Raw genomic sequence first — 20,452 nt, forward strand, 5'->3', positions numbered from 1 at the left:
AAGGGGTGACCTCTAGTTCTAGATTCCCCACAAGAGGAATCCACATCCTTTCCACATCCACACTATCAAGTCCCCTCAGGATCTTATATATTTCACTCAAGTTGCTTCTTACTCAGCTAAACTCCAGCGGATACAAGCCCAGCCTGTGGTTGACTCTTAACTGTCCTCTGCAATGTATGAACAAGCCTAGGGCAATTCTAGGGCAATGAGGGGCAGGCAACAAATGCTGGCCTTGCCAGCGACACCCGCATCCCACGAAAGAATGAAGGGAAAAAAACAAAATGATAGCAACAGTACAATTGGAAAGATCTAAGTTTGAATGAGTCTATCTCCTACCACTCGCACATTAAAGAAACACATAATTCCCTCTAAACCTCCATCTGCTTTTCACCGGCTGACTGACTGCAGGCATTGTATTTTCCAAGGCCCTTCACCAATGATGCACTTGAAACAGTCAACGGAAAGTGTGAGAGTGTGCTGCAGGCTGGCTGTCTGAAGGGTTTTCCTCTCCTCAACCTCTCTTTGTTGCTAACCTCATGGGCACAGCCACAACTGTGACTGTATAAAAAACAACTGCTCTGCTAATGTGTGTTCTGGCTTTATTTTGATACAACTGGCTGGAGCAGTAATCTGCAGAAAGTAATAGAGGCTCTAAAGCAGTTGTGTGTGGCAAGTGGTGCAGGATTCCACTGTGGAAATATCGCCTGGGTTTCCTGGTTATAACACACATGATAACCAAGGTTCCCTAGTTACAGGTTCTTCGCTTGGTGCATCCAAAGCTTGAGTTGCAGCTTCCAAGAGATGCATACATATTCTGAGGCACATTCCCCGAGGGAAAAGTGGAAAATTAAGAAACGAATCACTCTAGATTATGTATTGACACCCTCTTCTGTTCAGAGCAACACAGGCCCAGAGGAGAGTTATTCACCCATCCTCACCATGGACTGCTCATGATGTAGGACACTGCCAAAACAGGAAAGTCACAAAACTGAAAATGGGTAGGGAAATAAACTTTTTAAAAAAATCTTTAATAATAATAATATATAATTTAATAATTATAAAAAATCTTTAATTTTAATCTGCTATAAGCCTTTAGGACATTATCTTCTCTTTTGCCAAACTAACAAACGTAAATAAACCAGTGAGAAAGGCCAATTGAAAGCAATAATACATTTTTCTTTTGGTTTTACAGCTATCCAGATTTTGCTCTGGTGTTAAAATGTATTCATAAGAATTAACAGGAAAATTGCTTATTAAGGTGAATTTAGAGACACTGGTGCAGGATAAGATTTCACAGGATAGGATAAAATTTAAAAGTTGAGTTCATTACTTAGGATCATAGAATGCTTACAGCACAGAGGGAGGCCATTTTGCCTGTCATGTCTGTGCTGGCTTTCCGAAGGAGCAATTCACCTAGTGTCACTCCCCTGTGTAGCCCTGCACATTCTTCCTTTTCTGGTACTGATCCAATTTCCTTTGAAAGCTTTAATTAATCGTGCCATCACCACATTCTCAGGCCGTGTACTCCACATCTTAACCATTTGCTGCATGAAAAATTTTTTCCTTATGTGGCCATTGCTTCTTTTGCTAACTACCTTAAATCTGTGACCCCTGGTCCTCAATCCTTCCACCGATGGGAAGTTTCTCCCTATCTACTCTGTCCAGACCCCTCATGATCTCTCAACCTTCTCTTCTCCAAGGAGCATTGACCTCATCAACCCTCTCAGTTAACTCATCAAAAAACTTCAGTTAGTTAGTTAAATAAGATTTGCCCTTAACAAATCCAGGCTGGTTTTCCTGAATTAACCTGCATTTGTCCATGTGACTATTAATTTTGTCCCAAATTTTGTTTCTAGAAGCTTCCCCACCACCGAGGCTACACTGATCGACCTGGAGTTGCTGGGCTTATATTAACATCCTTTTTTGAACAAAGGTGTAACATTTGCAATTCTCCAGTCCGCTGGCACCACCCCTGAGTCTAAGGAAGATTGGAAAATTATAGCCAGTGCCACTGTAATTTCCACTGTCACTTCCTTCAATATCCTTGGATGCATCTCATGCAGATATGGGAGTTAGTTGTAGAATCATGGCATGTTACAGTACAAAAGGGCGCCACTTGTGCCTCTGCTAGTTCTATGGAACAGCTATCCAATTCACCTACTCCTTTGTTCTTTTCGCATAACGCTGCTAATTTTTCTATCCAAGGACTTATCCAAATGCCTTTTGAAAGTTGCTATTGATTCTGCTTCCACCAGCCTCGCAGGCAGTACATTCTAGATTAGGATAACTCGCTTCTCTGATTATAATAAACTCATACCTGCTCTGGTTCTTTTGTAAATTATTTTAAATCCATGTCCTTTAGTTATCAACTCTGCTGCCAGTAGAAACAGCTTCTCTTACTTATTCTAACAAAATTCTTCTGAATTTTGAATACCTCCCCTCAAGTCTTCCCTTAACCTCCACATTAAGGAGAACAATCCCAGCTTCTCTAGTCTCTCCACATAACTTTTTCAGCACAAGACTGTCAGACACTGCTATTGCCAGTTATCCCAAAGCAATAGGGCCTTGAGATGAGGGCAATGCAAAAGTGCTGATGATTTGCACCATTTACAGAATAAATTACCCATTCAGTGGAGCTACCACAGCAGATGCAGATACTTGGTAGAGTGGTGCAGGAGCAAACTCACACTCAGTAAGGAGGCAATGCCATCTGGTCCATGATGACCTGCAGGACCAGTCAGCTATTCACACTGCACCACCACTAGCAGCAGAAGTCAGTACTGTCCAAATGTATAATTTCTATGCTATAGAGTTTTTCAGGTACTCAGAAGGGACATCACCCGAACCAGTTGCTATTCCATCCACTACTGACTTAAGCCAGTAACTAAAACCCTGTTTTCCCTCAGACACATTTACATTCAACTTAGCAGGGTCCAACAACAGCATGAGAGCTCATTTTAATTTGTCTGCTACATAAAACACAGGATATTTGCCATGGAGCTCTTCCTGCAGTTAGCAACAATCCTGTCTAGCTTTCTAGCCATGCTGCCACATTTCCTCTTATATCACAGGCCTGTATTATTGTAACAAGTCTTGTTATTGGAGGCATTCTGAGATTCGATGCACTTTACATCTACTGTGTCCCCTATACAAATCAGCCATTTCTTCAAAAAACTGTTACGTTTGTCAAACATGACTTGCCTTTCACAAGCCTTTGCTGGCTGTCCACTACTATCCTATGCATTTCCAATTGCTAAGTTGATTCCAGGATTTGCCTCTCCTCTTCCCTCCATACGACAGCGGATGATCACCCACTTACCTGTCTCACTCGCTCAGTTTGATCTCTCAGGTGATCGCGGTCTGGAATGTGCACTGCAGGAATCTTTCAACTTCCCATTTGGAATAGAGTGTCTTAATACCCCCTTTCTCTTCCTCATTGTTGTCCTTGCTGAAGGAATGGTAATGCTAATTCTCCGCTGACCCAACTTGTCAAGCCTTCTGTGACTCTGAAAACCTGCTTTTTGCTTGTCTAACTCGTGGCCCTTGTCAGGAGCGCCCTGTGCTGTGGTCGCTGGGGCCTCATTACTTCCCAGTCTGGCGTCTTTAACCACGTTTTGTATAGTTGTTTTATGAACAGTAATTGGTTTCTCTAGAACTTAATAAAAAAACTCCCTCACATTAAACAGTTCTAGTAATGGTCTGGAAATCTCAATTAGGCAAATCAGAAGAAAAGTTGGGGTAGGGAATGCTTTTTTTGTTGCTGCCTGTCAAATTTAGTGAAAAATGTAGTCTGAGTTCCTGCAGCGCAGATCATTTTCATCCAATGTGAAAAAGTATTGCTTGTTGATGGCAAATGCCCAGTGTGGAGCTGTGCCATATGGACCAGGAAAGTGCCAGGTTCAATTGCCCATCTGTGTTGGCTAAATTAATTTAAGCAGATTACAAATGGCACTGTCATCTGCAATATAACCAGTTACATATCTTTCATTATCACTTTCTTCATTCCTTTTATCATTTTTCCATTCTTCTTTTCTCGCTTTCTTCTTCCTTTCCATGTTATCCCACCCATCTCAAGGTCAGAAGTTAAGGAATAAAGGAGTGCAAGTCATTGACTCAGGGCTAGTAACACAGACTGTGCTCTACCAAAGGTCAAAGTTCAAGCTGAATGTAGTGGAGATGGTTGATGATGATGAGGTTATTAGTTAGGATCAGGTATTAGTTTTAATAAGACAGCCATACTAATAATCTAGGCTAACTAGATGTAACAGATGTCTTATTAGTTTATAGTATAGAAACATAGAAAATAGGAGTAGGCCATTCGGCCCTTCGAGCCTGCTCCGCCATTCATTATGATCATGGCTAATCATCCAACTCAATAGCCTGCTCCCGCTTTGTCCCCATACCCTTTGATCCCTTTCACCTCGAGAGCTATATCTAACTCTTTCTTGAAAACATACAATGTTTTGGTCCCAACTACTTTTTGTGGTAACGAATTCCACAGGCTCACCACTCTCTGGGTGAAGAAATTTCTCGTCTCAGTCCTAAATGGTCTACCCCGTATCCTCAGACTGTGACCCCTGGTTCTGGACTCCCCCACCATCGGGAAAATCATTCCTGCATCTACCCTGTCTAGTCCTGTTAGGATTTTATAGGTTTCTATGAGATTCCCCCCCCCCTCATTCTTCTGAACTCCAGAGAATATAATCTTAACCAACTCAATCTCTCCTCATATGTCAGTCCCGCCATCCCAGGAATCAGTCTGGTAAACCTTCGCTGCACTCCCTCTATAGCAAGAACACTCTTCCTCAGATAAGGAGGCCAAAACTGCACACAATATTCCAGGTGTGGTCTCACCAAGGCCCTGTATAATTGCAGCAGGACATCCCTGTTCCTGTACTCGAATCCTCTCACTATGAAGGCCAATATACCATTTGCCTTCTTTACCACCTGCTGCACCTGCATGCTTACCTTCAGCGACTGGTGTACGTGGACACCCAGATCTTGTTGCACATTCCCCTCTCTCAATTTATAGCCATTCAGATAATAATCTGCCTTCCTGTTTTTGCTCCCAAAGTACATAGCCTTACATTTATCCACATTATACAGCATCTGCCATGCATTTGCCCACTCATTCAGCTTGTCCAAATCACATTGAATGTCTTGCAGCCGAGCGCAGGTGAATCATTAAAAGGAAAGGAAAATCAGTTCAAAGTATTCCTCCAAGCTCTCCTAATAATACGTACTTCTAAACACATAGATTACCTATGGATTACCTCAGGGCTGATGATTTACTCTTCTGCTTCCCTCCAGAGGGGTTCCAGTAACATATATTACAGGAATACAATCAGATCGGCTCCATTCATTGTGATGGAAGCAATGTTCTGGACTGGTATGGGGACTGATCCGGAGCAACATAACTCCAGAACATCAATGGGTATTGGATGTTCACTTTTCAAGAAAACAAGATATTGTAATATTTTTCTAATAGTAATAACCCTAGCACACTTTCTTGTGTACTGGAAGTCAGGTGGTATTTGGATTAAGAGCTAGAGTGACTGCAAGGGTCTAAAGCCAACAGTGGTTTTGATATGTTAATGAACCAAGAGGAACTTCAATCGAGTTTTACATGAAATAATAACAGGAATAGTTTTGAATTGAGTTGTTTTAGTTCAAAGGAGGTATGCACAGGTTGTAAAAAGGTATAAGGAAGTGAAATTAAGGTAGGGCAACTTTGTTTTTACAAGTCTAAGTGCTAAAGTAAAGAACAATTTAATCAATTCTGGGAAGAAAGCATTTCTGAAGAGACTGATTGAGGTAATAGAGAGATCAAAGGGAAGGAATTTAAGGAAATACTGAAGGTGTAGCTGCTCAGATCTCCCAGAAGACAGCAGGGTAAGCTGGTCAGAACTCCCAGAAGATAATGTGAACAAGGCCACACTGAAAGAACCAGTTGCTGCCAGCCTCAGTGGACACCCCAAGGAAAAAGCCCCTTGTGGTAAAAAATCACTGGACTCCTATGGATTCTAAAATCTATAAGGATAGTTGCTGAACAGAAACGGGAAGGTTAGCTCCAAGGGTAAAGTTAAATTAATATTTGCGGAACTGTTTACTGTGTGAAGCCATTCTGGTGTTTAAAGGAAAAATTTTCCCCCCATCGGTTGGGGGGAGGGGGGTGTGCAGGCCCGCCCAGCATGACATCCAGCAGGAAGCACTATGCGCTCCCTGTGCAGCCAGGGGGATTCCCTCAGCCGAGAGTACGCTCTTTCCCGCATGCACACGAAAGAGCGCTCTCATCTCCCTGAAGCTAAGTGCTGCCTCAGGGAGATCGCCTCCAAATTTAAAAATGTTAAAGAGACAAAAACAAAATTTCCCTGACATGTCCCCTCATGTGACACTGTCACATAAATTGGGACATGCCCATCACTTTTAGTGAAACCTTTATTAAATATTTAAAAACCCTCATGAAACCTCATCCTGCCCGTGGATGAGGTTTCATGCTTTTTCTTAAGCCCGCCAGGGCTCCCGGCCTGCCCGCCAACCCTAAGGTTAGACCTCAACAGGCCGTTGACAGGTCGGCGGGTGCACAGCTGATTCGGCTGCGCCCCCGCCTACCTGAAAACGGAAGTGACGCGGGGTGAGGTCGAGAGTTCTGCCCGACGTTATCCGGGGTCATTGTGCAATTGTGTTTTCTATTATTCTTTTAATAAACGTTTACTTTACTATAAAATCATCATAAGTAGTTGGGGGACATCATTTCCTGACTTCAAAACCACTCCTCACACTATACCAATTGCAAAAACATGAAAACTGCGTTGTGGTGGGGGGAGGGGGAAGTGGTTGGGAAGCAGTTTGTCACCCATAGGGTAGCAGAGATTCCCCCAAAAAATAACCACCCTCACCACTGATTTTTCACTGCTAGCCAACTGTTTCTTTGGTGAGCAATGGCTGAAAGACTTCCAAAAAATCATCCCCTATGAATTAGGACTGTTTAATTTAACTGGACCTGCTACCAGGCTAGGGTTAACATAATGGGTGGATTTTATTACTACGTTTTTCTCAAGGTATGATTTTGTCTTTGTATCAGTGATGTTCTTTCATTTGAAACTTACAGAATAAATATACCATGATTATATTCAATCAAGCAAACAATTTTGCACTTGAACTTGCCCAAACATAATGAGATCAATCCAAAATATTATAAGTATTTCTGTAAACAGTCTTAATTCTATACTAAGCATACTGAGGCACATGGTGCAATATTACAAGGGATTTAAATCTAATTATTATCTGCTCTCAGTCCTCACAAGATTGTTGGCATTACTTGACTAAATATTGTCAAAACACAAAAGTTACCTATTGTTAATTTGTATCTGCAAAAGATGACTTGTCTCCAGGGATTAATAAAGGATTTCTGAGAAAATAATGCAACCAGTCCTTCAGATGCTATACACCTGTCACTGTTGTGAAGACTAGTCAGCATATACACACTTGGCAGAATTTTACATTCCCCCAGTGGCTTCCGAGGTGGGGAGGGAGCATGAAAGTAAACGGATGGGATTCCTTCAGGTTCTGTCCATCCCAACTGTAGCGATTTTGTAGTTTAGGCTGGTGGGCGGATGACAGCTCAGGGGTTTGGGGTGGGTGGGGGGGGCGGGGGGGGGGGGGGGGGGGAGGGGGGGGATCACGAAAATAGTTAGTTCAATTTCAGATGGGGAGTGGGCCGAGGGTTGTGGGGGGGCACCTCCATCAGGAGCCCCCTTCTGTCTGAGGGCACCCTCCCCTTAAGGCCCAGTGACCCGTCAGGACCTCCCTCCTGTCCCCCAAGATCCTGTTCACCCCCAGGCCTTCTCTATCCTCCCCATCCTGGGACATCTGCCATTTGCCTGTCCTCCGGTTCCAGGGACTTGGTGCCAGGCGGCTTCCTGCAGTGCCTCTTCCAGTCACTCTGCAGTGCTGTGCCTGGGGGGAGGGACTTCCTCCCGAGTGAGGGGTGGGAAGTCCCACCTTATACCAATTAACGCTCGTTACAACATAATATGGCATCGGGGCTGCTGGAGCCCTTGCCATCCTGAAAATTCAGCCCACCAACTCAAATTCATTTACCACAACTGTCCATAATCGCATCAGTGATAGTTTCAGGCTAGGTATCAAATGAATTAAATAATTATACTAATAATGGTATTTATTCAGGCATTATGGTGTTAACTATCCATAATTGCCTTATTGCTGAAACTCGCTTTACTCTCTTAATGGCAGTAGTGTGTACCATCTACAAGATGCACTGCAGCAACTCACCGAGGCTTCTAGACGGCATCTTCTAACCTGCAATCTCTACCACCTAGAAGGACAAGGGCAGCAGATAGATGGGAACACTGCCACCTGCAAGTTCCCCTCCTAGCCACGCATCATCCTGACTTGGAAATATGTCACCATTCCTTCACTGTCACTGGGTCAAATTCCTGGAACTCCCTCGCTAACAGCACTGTGGGTGTACCTGCAACACAGGGACTTCAGCGATTCAAGGCAGCAGCTCACCACCATCTCCTCTAGGGCAAATAGGGATGGGCAATGAAAATGCTGGCCTAGCAAGCAACGCCCAGTTCCCATAAAAGAATTTTAAAAATTGAGCATTCAGCACTAATAATGAGCCACGAATAAAATAATATTCTCAACCTATTTGACCTGACTGAGGTAATAATGAGGCGTAGAGTACAAAATGATAATTATTGAAAAATGGTACCACTCTGAAAACTGACTATTCCAATCATAAGGACTTTAGGGAACAGGGAAAAAAAAGTTAGCAGAGTCTACAAATATTCTAATTAGGCCTTGTGGATAGAGAGAGAGAGAGAGAGAGAGAAAGATGAGTAAAAAGGCAGACAGAAAATATTTTACTAAATGAAAATTTCTCAGATATTGACTAACAAGAGTGTCTAACGATTAGGGTTGGAATCACTTTTGTTTCTTGCATATGTAAAAAATGCAGACTTAGACATAAAAGGAGGGATGTAAAATGATGATAGAAAACTGGCAGGTATAATGCAGAAGACTACAGGATGACATGAACAGCCTAAAGAATTGGAAAAAATTAGATGCAGTTTACTACAGTAAACATGAGATGACACATAAGAATAAAAGTATATCTTAAATCATAAAGTTCACAATGCCAGGAGAAACAAAGGCATCTAGGTGTACAAATTCTTAAAAGTTCTTAATAGTGAATTCCTAATAGGTTACAAAATGCCATTAAGAAAGCAAATGGGACTTTGAGATTGAATACGAATGTAAAAATCATGGTATAGATATATCTGGGAGGCTGGATTTAACAGGTAGGCCTGGTGACCGACCCCACCCCCCCACCCCCACCCCCCACTCTCTTAAATCATGAAGACCGAAGGAGGACTTGTGAGAAATGTTAAAGCAACAAGAGAATCAGGCAAGTAAACTATTTCAATTAGAATGTAAAGCAAAGGTCATTATCACAAAATAAGCACTAAATACACAATGGAGAAGATCAGAAGATTGTTTTTTTTATGGAGGAGTTATTGAAATGTAGAATACTTTGTCACGGGTAGTGATCAACGTTAAATCAAGGAGGAGTTATTGAAATGTAGAATACTTTGTCACGGGTAGTGATCAACGTTAAATCAATCACAGCAAGCAACAAAGTACTGGAAGAATATTGAAGCTCATGGAGAGAGAAAGAGAGGGAGGGAGGGAGGGGTGGGGGGCAGAGGGAGGGGGGAGAGAGAGAGATTGAGAGGGAGCATGCAGAACATTGGGATTAGTTTGGGAGAAAGCAGGAAAATGGAACTGTTAAAAATCAGCACCAAAAAGGTCTAACTTCAGTGTAGAGAAAGGTCACATAGAATCCTCCTGCATTTAATTTGTTTTTTTAAGCTCAACAAGCATGAAATTTCTCACCAGAGTTTTTACTGACACTTGATTTTTTCTCTGTGTCTTTCAGTTTTTCCTGATTAGGTTTGACTGGCTTGTTCGGTTTCTCTGTGGCTGTTGTTGTAGTGCTCACACTTTGTAGGACAGGTTTTTTAGGTAAGGGTGGCTTCACAGCAAGGCTTTCTGAGGATTTAGTTTTCAGTTTCCCATCATCCTTTAATGTGTCGCCAAGGGATACTTCAAGTGGCTTCTTGACTTCCATCTTCTCAGCCTTGGGTTGCAAAGCTGAACCACCCGAATCCAAAGTGGCATCAGCACTGTGGCGTTTTACTGTTTCTTTATGTTCGGAGTGAGAACTCTCTTTGTATTTTAGAGAATGGGAAGTACTGCGGAGTTTAACACCAAACAGTCCTCTTCCATCGTCAACTTTGCCTTGTGCTTCCTCTGTCTTTTCTGGTTTATGTGCATCGATTTTAGCGACTGAAGGTTCGGAAAGTGGTATTTCTACATCTTTTTCTTTTTTCTCTTTTCCAGGCAATGCACTGGCTTTCTGAGGGAATTTGTTATGCGAAATGTCTGAATCTGCTGTCAGTTCACCTTCGTTCCATTTCTTGGTGTCTCTTTTAGACCTGTTCCATGCTGAGGAAATTGAGAATTTGAAGGAGCCCTGATTATTTTTCTTAAATGAATTCTCTTGGCTTATTGTTTTGTCTTCCGATATTTTAACGTTCACTTCCTTAAATCCTGTTATTTCCAAATTTTCCAGTCCGCTATTAACAGTTTCCGAAACAGGCAGGTCCTCGGATGCTTGAGAAGTTTCTGCAGGTTGGGAATGCACCTCAGTACAAGTCGATGCAATACTGCTGAATTCTTCAGGCACTTCATTAGACCTGTCTTTGTGATCTGAGAGTTCTTTTGCTGCCAGTCTGATTGAACAAGCTTCTGAAAAAGAAGGTTCATCTGATGTCGCTGCCACTTTTATTTGTTTACAGGATGTTTCTGGAGTTTCTTGCACAAATTCTACTTCATTGATTTCTGTCCCTATGGGGGCATTTGAAAGCGGTTTCTCAGAGTCCAGTGTCAACATGTCTGATGGAATAACAGTGCTTGGTTGATATACAGTCTCTTTAGCAAAGGAGGTATCGATAGAAACAGCATGGGTGTCATATGCTGTGGACTTCATTTCAGATCCCGAAAGATTTATTTCCTCCTCTTGTTTTAATGGGTCAATAAAATCAATTTGAGTTGGATCTTCGGACAATGCAATTGTCGACCCTGGTAACATAGGGATTTGTGTAGCAGCCACTTCCACTATTTCAAATTCCATCAGATTGACATCTTCTTCAGTTTCTGATAGAACAGCAGGTACAGAGGTTGCTTTTAGCAGATCGCTGACATCCAAAACAACAGGTGAGGTGGCAATATCTATGTGGATAAGCTCATCCATTCCTTGTTCTGAGTAATCATCCACTTCTGTGCTACTTGACCGAACTATTGTAGGCTCAGTAAGTAACAGAGATTGTCCCTGAGTGAGAATCGTTGATGGAATTTCCGTTCTATCTTTCAAACTTATTTCCGAATTGGCATTCTCAGCATTGTAGTTACTGACTTCTTGTTCATTTTCCTCCATTAGCTCAGGTACATTGTACATGAACTCACTTGGTCCCTCAGAGAGTAATCGCTGAAAAACAATAAGAGATGTCCATAATCAATCACAAGTGCATTTTCTGCATTAATGCCTGACTTTAAATGAACTACTTAGGCAAAAAAAAATTAAAACTGGCCTTTTAGTTTGCTTACCTTTTTGGGAATGAGCAAAATTAGAAAGGTAAAATAGGGTAAGATGTTAGGGGAGGTGATGGCGTAGTGGTATTATTGCTAAACTAGTGGTCCAGTGACCCAGGTTAATGCTCTGGGGTCCTGGACTTACATCCCGCCACGGCAGATGGTGGAATTTGAATTCAATAAAAATCTGGAATTATAAGTCTGATGACCATGGTACCATTGTCGATTGTTGTAAAAATCCATCTGGTTCACCAATGCCTTTTGGGAAAGGAAATTGGCTCTCCTTACCTGGTCTGGCCAACATGTGACTCCAGACCCACAGCAATGTGGTTGACTCTTAAATGTGCCCTGAACAAGGGCAATTAAGGATGGGCAATAAATGCTGGCCTAGCCAGCAACGCCCACATCCCCTGAATAAATAAAAATGTGCATTTTTAATTGGAAAATCTAGGCGTAGAGTCAAGGTCATCAAGATAGTACAGGGTGTGGTGCACCAAGAATAAATGAATAAGGCAAAAGAGAAGATAGTCAAAGAAAGAATGTGATGAGGAGACTAATTGTGGTGATATGCAAGTGTGGAAGCTGCACTACTGGAGAAAAGAAGCAAACATGTTTTTAAAAAGTACGATGAAAATTGAAAAGCTACCAGGCCCAAATGAATTAAAATTAAGGTGCTCATTAGTAAAGTAAATGTAGCTTTGCAGGTAACCATGACAGAAAGCAAAATGTAGGTAAATAGATACTTAGCAGGATGAGACCAGTGGTGTGATGCTGGGATTTCCTGTTTCCCATTTACATAAATGGCTTGGACACAGGCACAAGAACGATGTCAAAGTTTGTCAATGATAAATTAGGGATATGGAAAATTTGAAACGAAAACCTAGGAAGACACACAAGTTAGAATGTGCCAGATGCAGCTTGATGCTGAAAAATGTGATTCTAGTAAAAATAACAGCAAAGGGGAACACACCCAAAATAGAGGAGAAAGAGAGAGTGGAGAAAGAGAGAGATCGATGATTGCAGATACAAAGATCTTTAAAAGGTGGGCGTGCAGGTAGAATGTCGTCTAGAATTTGCTCAATTGGATCAATGCTGCTGCTGAACCTTTACGTTATTGTACCGTAACAACCAGCACTGACCGCTGGAGAGAACATACATGGCCGATTCCTGGGTGAGAATTGTCATATCTATCGGTGCAAGTATTGGTGTACAACCAGCATAAAACCAGTCGAGTAGCTGAACCAACAAAGCCCCGTGTGGCCTTCTAAATACACTGCCCAGTCAGCATTATTCAGAAGTTCACTGGGGTGGGGTAAGAAGGTATGGCAGAAACACTGCTTGCCTCTTTCATTTGTCTTTAAAATTATTTCGCTGCCTGTCTTACCATTATTTTTAATACGTTTGGACAGAATTATAAATAGTCATGTGCCCAGATGGCAGCAGGGCATGGCATAAATCTAAGGACAAAAAAGCATTGAGGAACAAAAGAACTTAGGAACAAAGGGACAGGAGTCGGCCATTTAGCCCCTCAAGCCTGTTCTGTCATTCAGTGAGATCGTGGCTGATCTGTGATCTAACTCCTTCAGACATCTATTCCCTATTAAAGAGCAAAGGAGGTAGGACAAACAGAATGGGTACCACCAAGCCACTTACAATTATCACTCTTGCCACCTGGAAGGAGATGGCACTGGTACTGACTGCCAACTCCTTCACCTCCAGGACTGCAGAGCAGTGCCACAAGATGTCGGGCCTCCAGCCATCTCCCTCAGAGCACCATAACATTAGGACATGGGAGTTGAGCCCAAGCTATCCGAGGCATCGTTTAGAGATGCATCCAACAGGAACTCCATGCTAGGAGCCAGATGCCATGGGGCAAAGGCTACCTTGGGCTCATGAGGAGCCAACATTTTCAACAATCCTGGCCCTTAGATGACATTTAGAAGAAGAAGAATTGGCTCCCGTTGGAAGGTCACATGGTCCCCTCTGACATTGGTGCTAACCGGGTAGAGTTCTAGGCACGTTCAAAAGTCTGCAGATGCTTTGACCTTTTGAGGTGCAGTCAGAAGCAAGTGTGCAGCTGCTAAAAGTCAAACTGCAAAAAACATAAAAGCAAAGTATGTGGATGCTGTAAATCTGGAATAAAAACAGAAAATGCTGGAAATACTCAGCAGGTCTGGCAGGATTGGTGGAGAGACAGAGTTAACGTTGAGAGTAATATGACTACTTCAGAAGACACTGGGCTGGATTTTATGATCCCTCCGCCAGGCATGTTCTTGTTGAGCGGGGTGGCACATAAAGGCTAGCTTACGGCCTTCCCGCCCACCCTGACTCTTTACCCATAATACAGTTGGTGGGCAATGGCTGAAATCAGCAGCCTACCCGCCATTTTGAAAAAAATGGGGCGCAAAAGCAGAAAGAAAAGGGGGGTGCATTTTTGGGAGGCGGGGCATTGCCCTGTGTGCATTGAGGGCATCTGTCAAATGATGATTAGTCCCCCTTTGTGCCTTCCCACCTGGCCTCCAAAACTCATTCCCCAATCCCTGCCTAGGGGGCCCCATCTCTTTCCACCCTATAAGACCGGGGTACTTACCTATGCCAGGAATCCATTGCTCTTCTTCCTGGGACCTGCTTGCGGTCCGAGCAGCACCCCATGACTGAGTTCTGAAATCAGATTGGTCAGCAGCTCCTGAGGGTGGGACTTCAGCGCACTGAGGGACAGAAGTCCCACTCGCTGTTTGTTATGGCTGCCAGCACTGTGTTATCACTGCGGGTCGGCCTTTTTTAAAAAAAAGAACTCGGATGGTTTGGAACCAACTTTTGTGATGGGGTGGTGAGAGAGGTGGAGCAATACACCTGTGCACACCCCCTCCCCCCACCCACCGTAAAATTCAGCCCACTGTGCTGAAAATGTTTCCTTCGTTCGCAAATCTTCAGAGATCTCCAGCCACTTCTCATACATCCCCCAACAGCTTAAAGCTGTTCAACTTCTCCCAAAATGCATTAGTGGAGTAAGGGCAAGAAATTCCCCATCACAGAGTCACAGGCTAACAAGCAGACCACAAGCGTGGAATGCAGTTCAGCTCAAGGGCAGCAAGGAAACTCAGAAGAAGCCACTTAAAAACACAGAAGTTCAAGAAATACCCACACCCACCCCCTCCTAAGATTCGCTCTGGACAAAAGCTGCGCATGACGTTGTTAGTTAGACCAGAATACTGAGTGGCATTCTGGGTATCCTACTATAGGAAGTGTTTTATAGCCATGGAAACGATACAGTGAAGATTCACTGGAACAAGAGCTGGAATGACAGGTTATAGCTATAAAGAAAGGCGTGAAAAACTGGAGCTTTTCCTTGGAACAAAGAAGGTTGAAGTACATTAGAAGCTAGCGCATATTTGGAAGGGCACAGACTCAGGAATGTCACTTGCAGAGTGCTTGGAACACTTAGAAGCAATTTTATTCCACTAAGAGAGTTATTAGAGCATAAAATAATTCATCAAGAGTGGTTATTGATTTAGGGCTATAACATCATTTAAGAAAAAATTGGATAAATACTTGAAAAGGTAGGGGAAAGGCTAAAGAAATAGGGTTACAGTGAACAGTTCCAACTAAGGAGCTAGCACCAGTGCAGGCTCAATTGGCCAAATGGCCTCCAGTGCTGTCATTTCTAGGATGCCATAATAAGACACGTTCAGTTTTATTTTAAAAAACCTGTAGACGGTAGGACGAAGGAAGCACTGAGGTAATAGTTGCACAATTTTGACGTTCTATAAAGGAACACACTGCAGTAGGAGGCTGCAGCATACAACCAGCCTCTATGGCCCCGGCTTAAGAGCATTGAGGAAAAACCAGGTTTCTAAATAATTATGAAGTGGTTCACGCTGGAAGCAGGTTGAGAACCAAAAATAGCTTGCCTATGGTTTCCCACACCCATAGCAAATACCCTGCCTAATTCACACTCATCAAACACTTTCAGGAGAGGAGGGTGAAATGGGTGAAAATAGTCTGTTTCATGTATATAATACATAATACTTACCAAAGGAGGTCTCCTTCTTTTAGAGGAAGAGCGTTGATTGCGTGGTTTCACTGACAGTTTGTGCCTCGCTGCTGAATTATCGAGACAAATGGGGAATGTAGGTGGAGAGTTAAAATCAATAGCAGGAGAAACAAAGCTGTCAGACGAAGAGATCTGAACTGGTGGTGATGTCGGACTCCAAGATCTTGAGCTTGACCTTGTTGGAATGATCGCGGAGAGGGGACTGTTAGGCCTAGAGGAAGATCCTGGAGAAATCTGTAGAAAAGTAAGTCTACATATAAACTGTACATTGAATATAAAGTACTACATGCAAGATACCATAAGAAATGTTTCATTTTAGCTTTGAATATTCCAGTCAATATAATAGTCACTAGCAATGCTGAGCCATGTTGCTGAGGGCTTGTGGTTTTGATTTTAGCAATCCAGAAAAAAATATTACAATTCTAACATGAGAACATAATCTATCCTGACAATCTCATGCAGCACAGCAGGGGTGCTGTATTGGTGGCATCCTTTAGAAAGAAAGAAAATAAAGAACTTGAATTTATATAGCAGCTGTCACAGTCCCTGGATGTCCTAAGGTGCTTTACAGATAAAGATGTACCCTTGAAGGGAAGTCACAGTTAAATCACTACAAACTTCAATCCTTAGCCACCAGCTCCATCCCACTCCTTGGCAATTATTTGAGGTTGAACCTGACCGTTTGCAATCTATGTCATGTTTGACCTTGAGATGCACTTTCTGACCACATATCCTCATCATCACTATGACTGCTGACTTCCAACTTTGTAACATCGCCCGACTCCACCCCTGCCTCAGCTCGTTAGCTGCTGAAAACCTCATCTATGCTTTCGTTACCTCTCGACTTGACGTGTTCCAACACATTCCAGGCCTGCCTCCCATAATCTGCCCTTTGTAAACTTGAAGTCATCCAAAAATTCCGCTGCCTGTGTCCTAACTCATACTAAGTCACCCATTACTTTTCCCTTGCTTATAATTTACTGGGCAGCAGTGATCTCCACGCTCCTATGTGCTTCGGAGGCTTGGGCAACCTAAAGCAGGCACCTCAAAGCACTGGAGAAGTACCACTAGCGGTGTCTTCGCAATATCCTCTGAACCGGGTAGCAGACAAGGTGGTCCAACAGCAATGTCCTCTCCCAAGCCAACTTGCCCAGCATTGAGGTGCTAATTACTCAAAACCAGCTCGCTGGGTGGGACATGTCACTCGTATGCCTGACATTAGACTCTCAAAGCAATTTCTCTGCTTGGAACTCAGTCACTACAGGAGACTCCAAAGGGACATTGGAAACACTTTGGGGATGTCTTCAAAGCATCACTGAAGAAGTCAGACATTCCCATCATGGGAGATCCTGGCTTATGACCAACCAAAATGGAAAAGGCTCATTTGGGAAGGCATGAACACATCGAGAGAATTCATCGGGAGCATGGAGAGACAAAGTTGTGGCGCCAGAGAGAATTCATAAACCTTCAAACAACTCAGCTACCCAACCCTTCAAGCACCACCACCCCTGCATGTGGCAGAGTCTGAAGATGATGTTCTGGACTTATCAGCCATCTCAGAACCCACTGAACCGGAATGGAAGCAAGTCATCACCAATCCTGAGGGACTGCCTTAGCAATGTCTCAACTTTAAAATTCTCATCCGTGTTTCCAAATCCCTCCATGGTCTCACCCCTCCCTATCTCTGGACTCTCCTCCACCCCTAAAACCCTCTAAGATATTTGCACTCCTCTAATTCTGGCCCTTTCATCATTTCTGTTACCATTGGTGGCTGTACCTTCAACAGTCAAGAACCTAAGCTCTGGAGTGCCTTCCCTAAATCTCTCCACCTCTCTAAGGTCAAGATTTTAACTTACTCTATACCCATCTACTGACACAGAGTTAAAATTGGGCCCTATCCTTTTTTTCCTTTAAGATGCTCCTAAACTTACCACTTCAGCCAAGCTTTTGGTCACCTGCTCTAATATCTCATGTGGTTTGGTGTCAATGTGAAGCATCTTTAATTACATTAAAGATGCTATATAAATACAAGTTGTTGTTGTAGTGAGAGAAATACAGTGTAGGAATTGTGATGGAGTGTTAAACCAAGGCCCTATCTAGCTGTTCAGTTACACAGATTCCATGCACAGTTTAAAGGACGTGGAGTTCTCCTGGTAAACGTTGCTCCTGTAATCAACAAGCTATTAAATGGCTTGCCATTTTTTTGTTGTCAATGGGATTTTGGTGTGTGTAAGATACATACCATGACCATCTACAATAAAACCCTCTCCTGTTCAAATAAAATACTTCCAATTTTTTTCATAGGTGAAATTCTGTCACAAATTTCAAATATTTATATTCTGCAAGATTGATTTTATTAAAATAAATATTCAAATATATTTGTACGGAGTAATCAGTGCTAATTCTAAATTATTACTTAAGTCACTTTATGTAATGGAACTATACCAATGGCCTAATGGGAACTGACATTTTGATGGGCAGACTGATTCAGAGCTGTGGGCTCAATTGATTGTAATGACAAAGTTAACAGGTTATTAGAGCAGTGTAACACTTGATGGCTGATTTTAATTTATTTTGCATTTGTAAAACTTGTCCCTATTGCTGACATATTAGGGTAAATTTACCAATTATTTGTGAAAAGGAACTCATTTGAAAGTGCAGATTGACAAACTGTGCATGGAGGCAGCTCGCCACTTCTGATTTTATGGTCTTTAAAGTACTCCTAAACAGTTATATAGCCAGACCTGGGTTTATATGATGGTGTTGTGCCCAGTCACAATGAACTCATGCAAAGATTATTTCAATATTTTAAGTATAGACACATCTCTGGACTTGCAGTGCATTCAAGCACACAGATATCGAACACTCTCTCCTGGTCTTCAGACTTCAATTTGAAGCTTGGCAGCAAAAATAGATTTGGCCCAAATGGAATTGATTATTTAGCCACTAGTCTGAGGCTGGTAACTGGCATGCAAACACAACCTTTACACTATTTGCTCTGCTCCTAACAACTTCTCTACCTGACCTGGGTGTTTATCAGCTTTTATTGCCCCTTCCAGGACAGTGCAAGCCTTCTGGGTAAGATGGGGAATGTTTATATTGTGATGGCAAAGGCATGTTACACAGGACAGGTTGCATGGATCAGAGGCTCTTTTCCTGTCCACCACTTTTTGTATTACACTTCAGTTAATAAATCACATTGAAAGACTTTAATGTAACTACATAAAGGGAAATAACATACACTCATAGATTCCATCACTGTTCATATGTCAAGCTGACAGTGAGCACTACTGACTCTCAGTTTATGAACTGATCTAGTTCCAAGACCAGAGACGGAAAGTAACACTGGAGTTACAGTGGAAACTCCGTGAATGAATATGTTCAAAGGAAAGACAGTAAAATGATCTCACGGACAGAGAGTTAATGGCAAAATCTAGCATTGTTCAAACTTGTAATGTAATCTATTGAGGTAGAGAGTAAGTAAATGAATACATTCATAATATCTCATTATAAGGTCATCACTAACTAACAAAAGCTTTTCAAAATCGTGTGAAAGGTCTTGCGTTGTGCCTTTGCCAGTAATTACTATACACGGTTATGTATTACTTCATCTATTCTTTGGAAGCAATATAAATGTTAACATATCATATACTTAGGAAGGTTAGAAAAGATAAAGTAGATGGTAGATAAGAAAGGGGTACATAGACAGTCAATATGGTTGGAACTCAAACAAAACCGTTGTTATATTGGTAGCGGCATATTTTAGGTCTCCAAATTTTGGGTAGGGAATTGAAGAGGAATTCTGCGGTCAGATTAGAGACAACATGTTTGTTCTAGGGAATTTTATTTATCTAAATATTGATTGAGAGACAGAGGAGGTAAAAGGAAGTAATAAAACGTGTACAGGACGCCTTTCTCAAGTAATATATTAATAGGCCTAAAAGATTGCTAAATCTGGTTATGAGCCATGGAATAGAACAGCTTTCATGAGAATAGTGGTCACAATATGAAATGACTTACAATGCAATCTAAAAAGGGAACCAGCCAGCACAAAAACAAAAACAAAATTTGAGTACAGAGGACGATAGAGAGAAAGTGTGATGTTGTTTAAAAAAAAAATTGTAAAGAGTTAGGCCGGGATTTTCCAGGCAGGACCTGTTGCAGGCAGGACAGTAAATTCGGAGAGGCAGCCAAAGGTCCATTGACTTTGGGTGGGAATTTCAGGCAGGACCAGAAAATCCTGACCTTAGTATAGTCTGCTATGAAAGAAGGAAACTGCTGAAAGGGATCAATGCTAAATCCCAGTGGGAAACCACAGGAGTCAGTTTACTGCAGACAGCAACATGAGGGCAAGGTGATTTTAACTGCTGAGCCTTCTTGCCACACTACAGGCTCAGGGCTGGGGAAGGGCATTTCACCCACGTGAAAACCGGGCCGACTCTTGACATCTAGGTAGGTGTGGGGAAGGAAGGGTCTTCATGGTAAAGAATGGTTGGATCCAGGCCAGGGGTGGCCTAACCTTTCCTCGTGGGGCCTGGAGGAACAGCCTTATATTTTAGGGCACTATCGTGTGTTGGAGGACTGTAGGATGGTGAATAAAGTGCTCATTTTTACACTGGAGGTTAGGGCTAAACAGGGTAAATAGACTGCTTAGCTTATTATCAATGGCAGGGAAAATTTTACAACTTATAAATAAGGGTAAAATGACCACAAAGA

At 42.4% G+C, this 20,452-nt stretch overlaps 1 protein-coding gene across 9 annotated transcripts in view; it reads right to left on the bottom strand.

The window, feature by feature from the left end:
• LOC121284238 (CRACD-like protein) overlaps window positions 1–20,452 on the bottom strand; it is a 197,060-nt gene that overhangs the window by 18,668 nt on the left and 157,940 nt on the right. For all 9 annotated transcript variants that reach the window (XM_041199549.1, XM_041199545.1, XM_041199548.1 and 6 more), the window contains 2 exons: window positions 15,716–15,970; window positions 9,925–11,578 (listed from right to left, as the gene is read on the bottom strand). In XM_041199549.1, the coding sequence (XP_041055483.1) occupies window positions 9,925–11,578; window positions 15,716–15,970 (1,909 nt within the window). The remainder of the gene's footprint in view (window positions 1–9,924; window positions 11,579–15,715; window positions 15,971–20,452) is intronic.

The sequence above is a fragment of the Carcharodon carcharias genome, chromosome 11, assembly GCF_017639515.1.
Source record: "Carcharodon carcharias isolate sCarCar2 chromosome 11, sCarCar2.pri, whole genome shotgun sequence".
NCBI classification, from domain to species: domain Eukaryota; kingdom Metazoa; phylum Chordata; class Chondrichthyes; order Lamniformes; family Lamnidae; genus Carcharodon; species Carcharodon carcharias.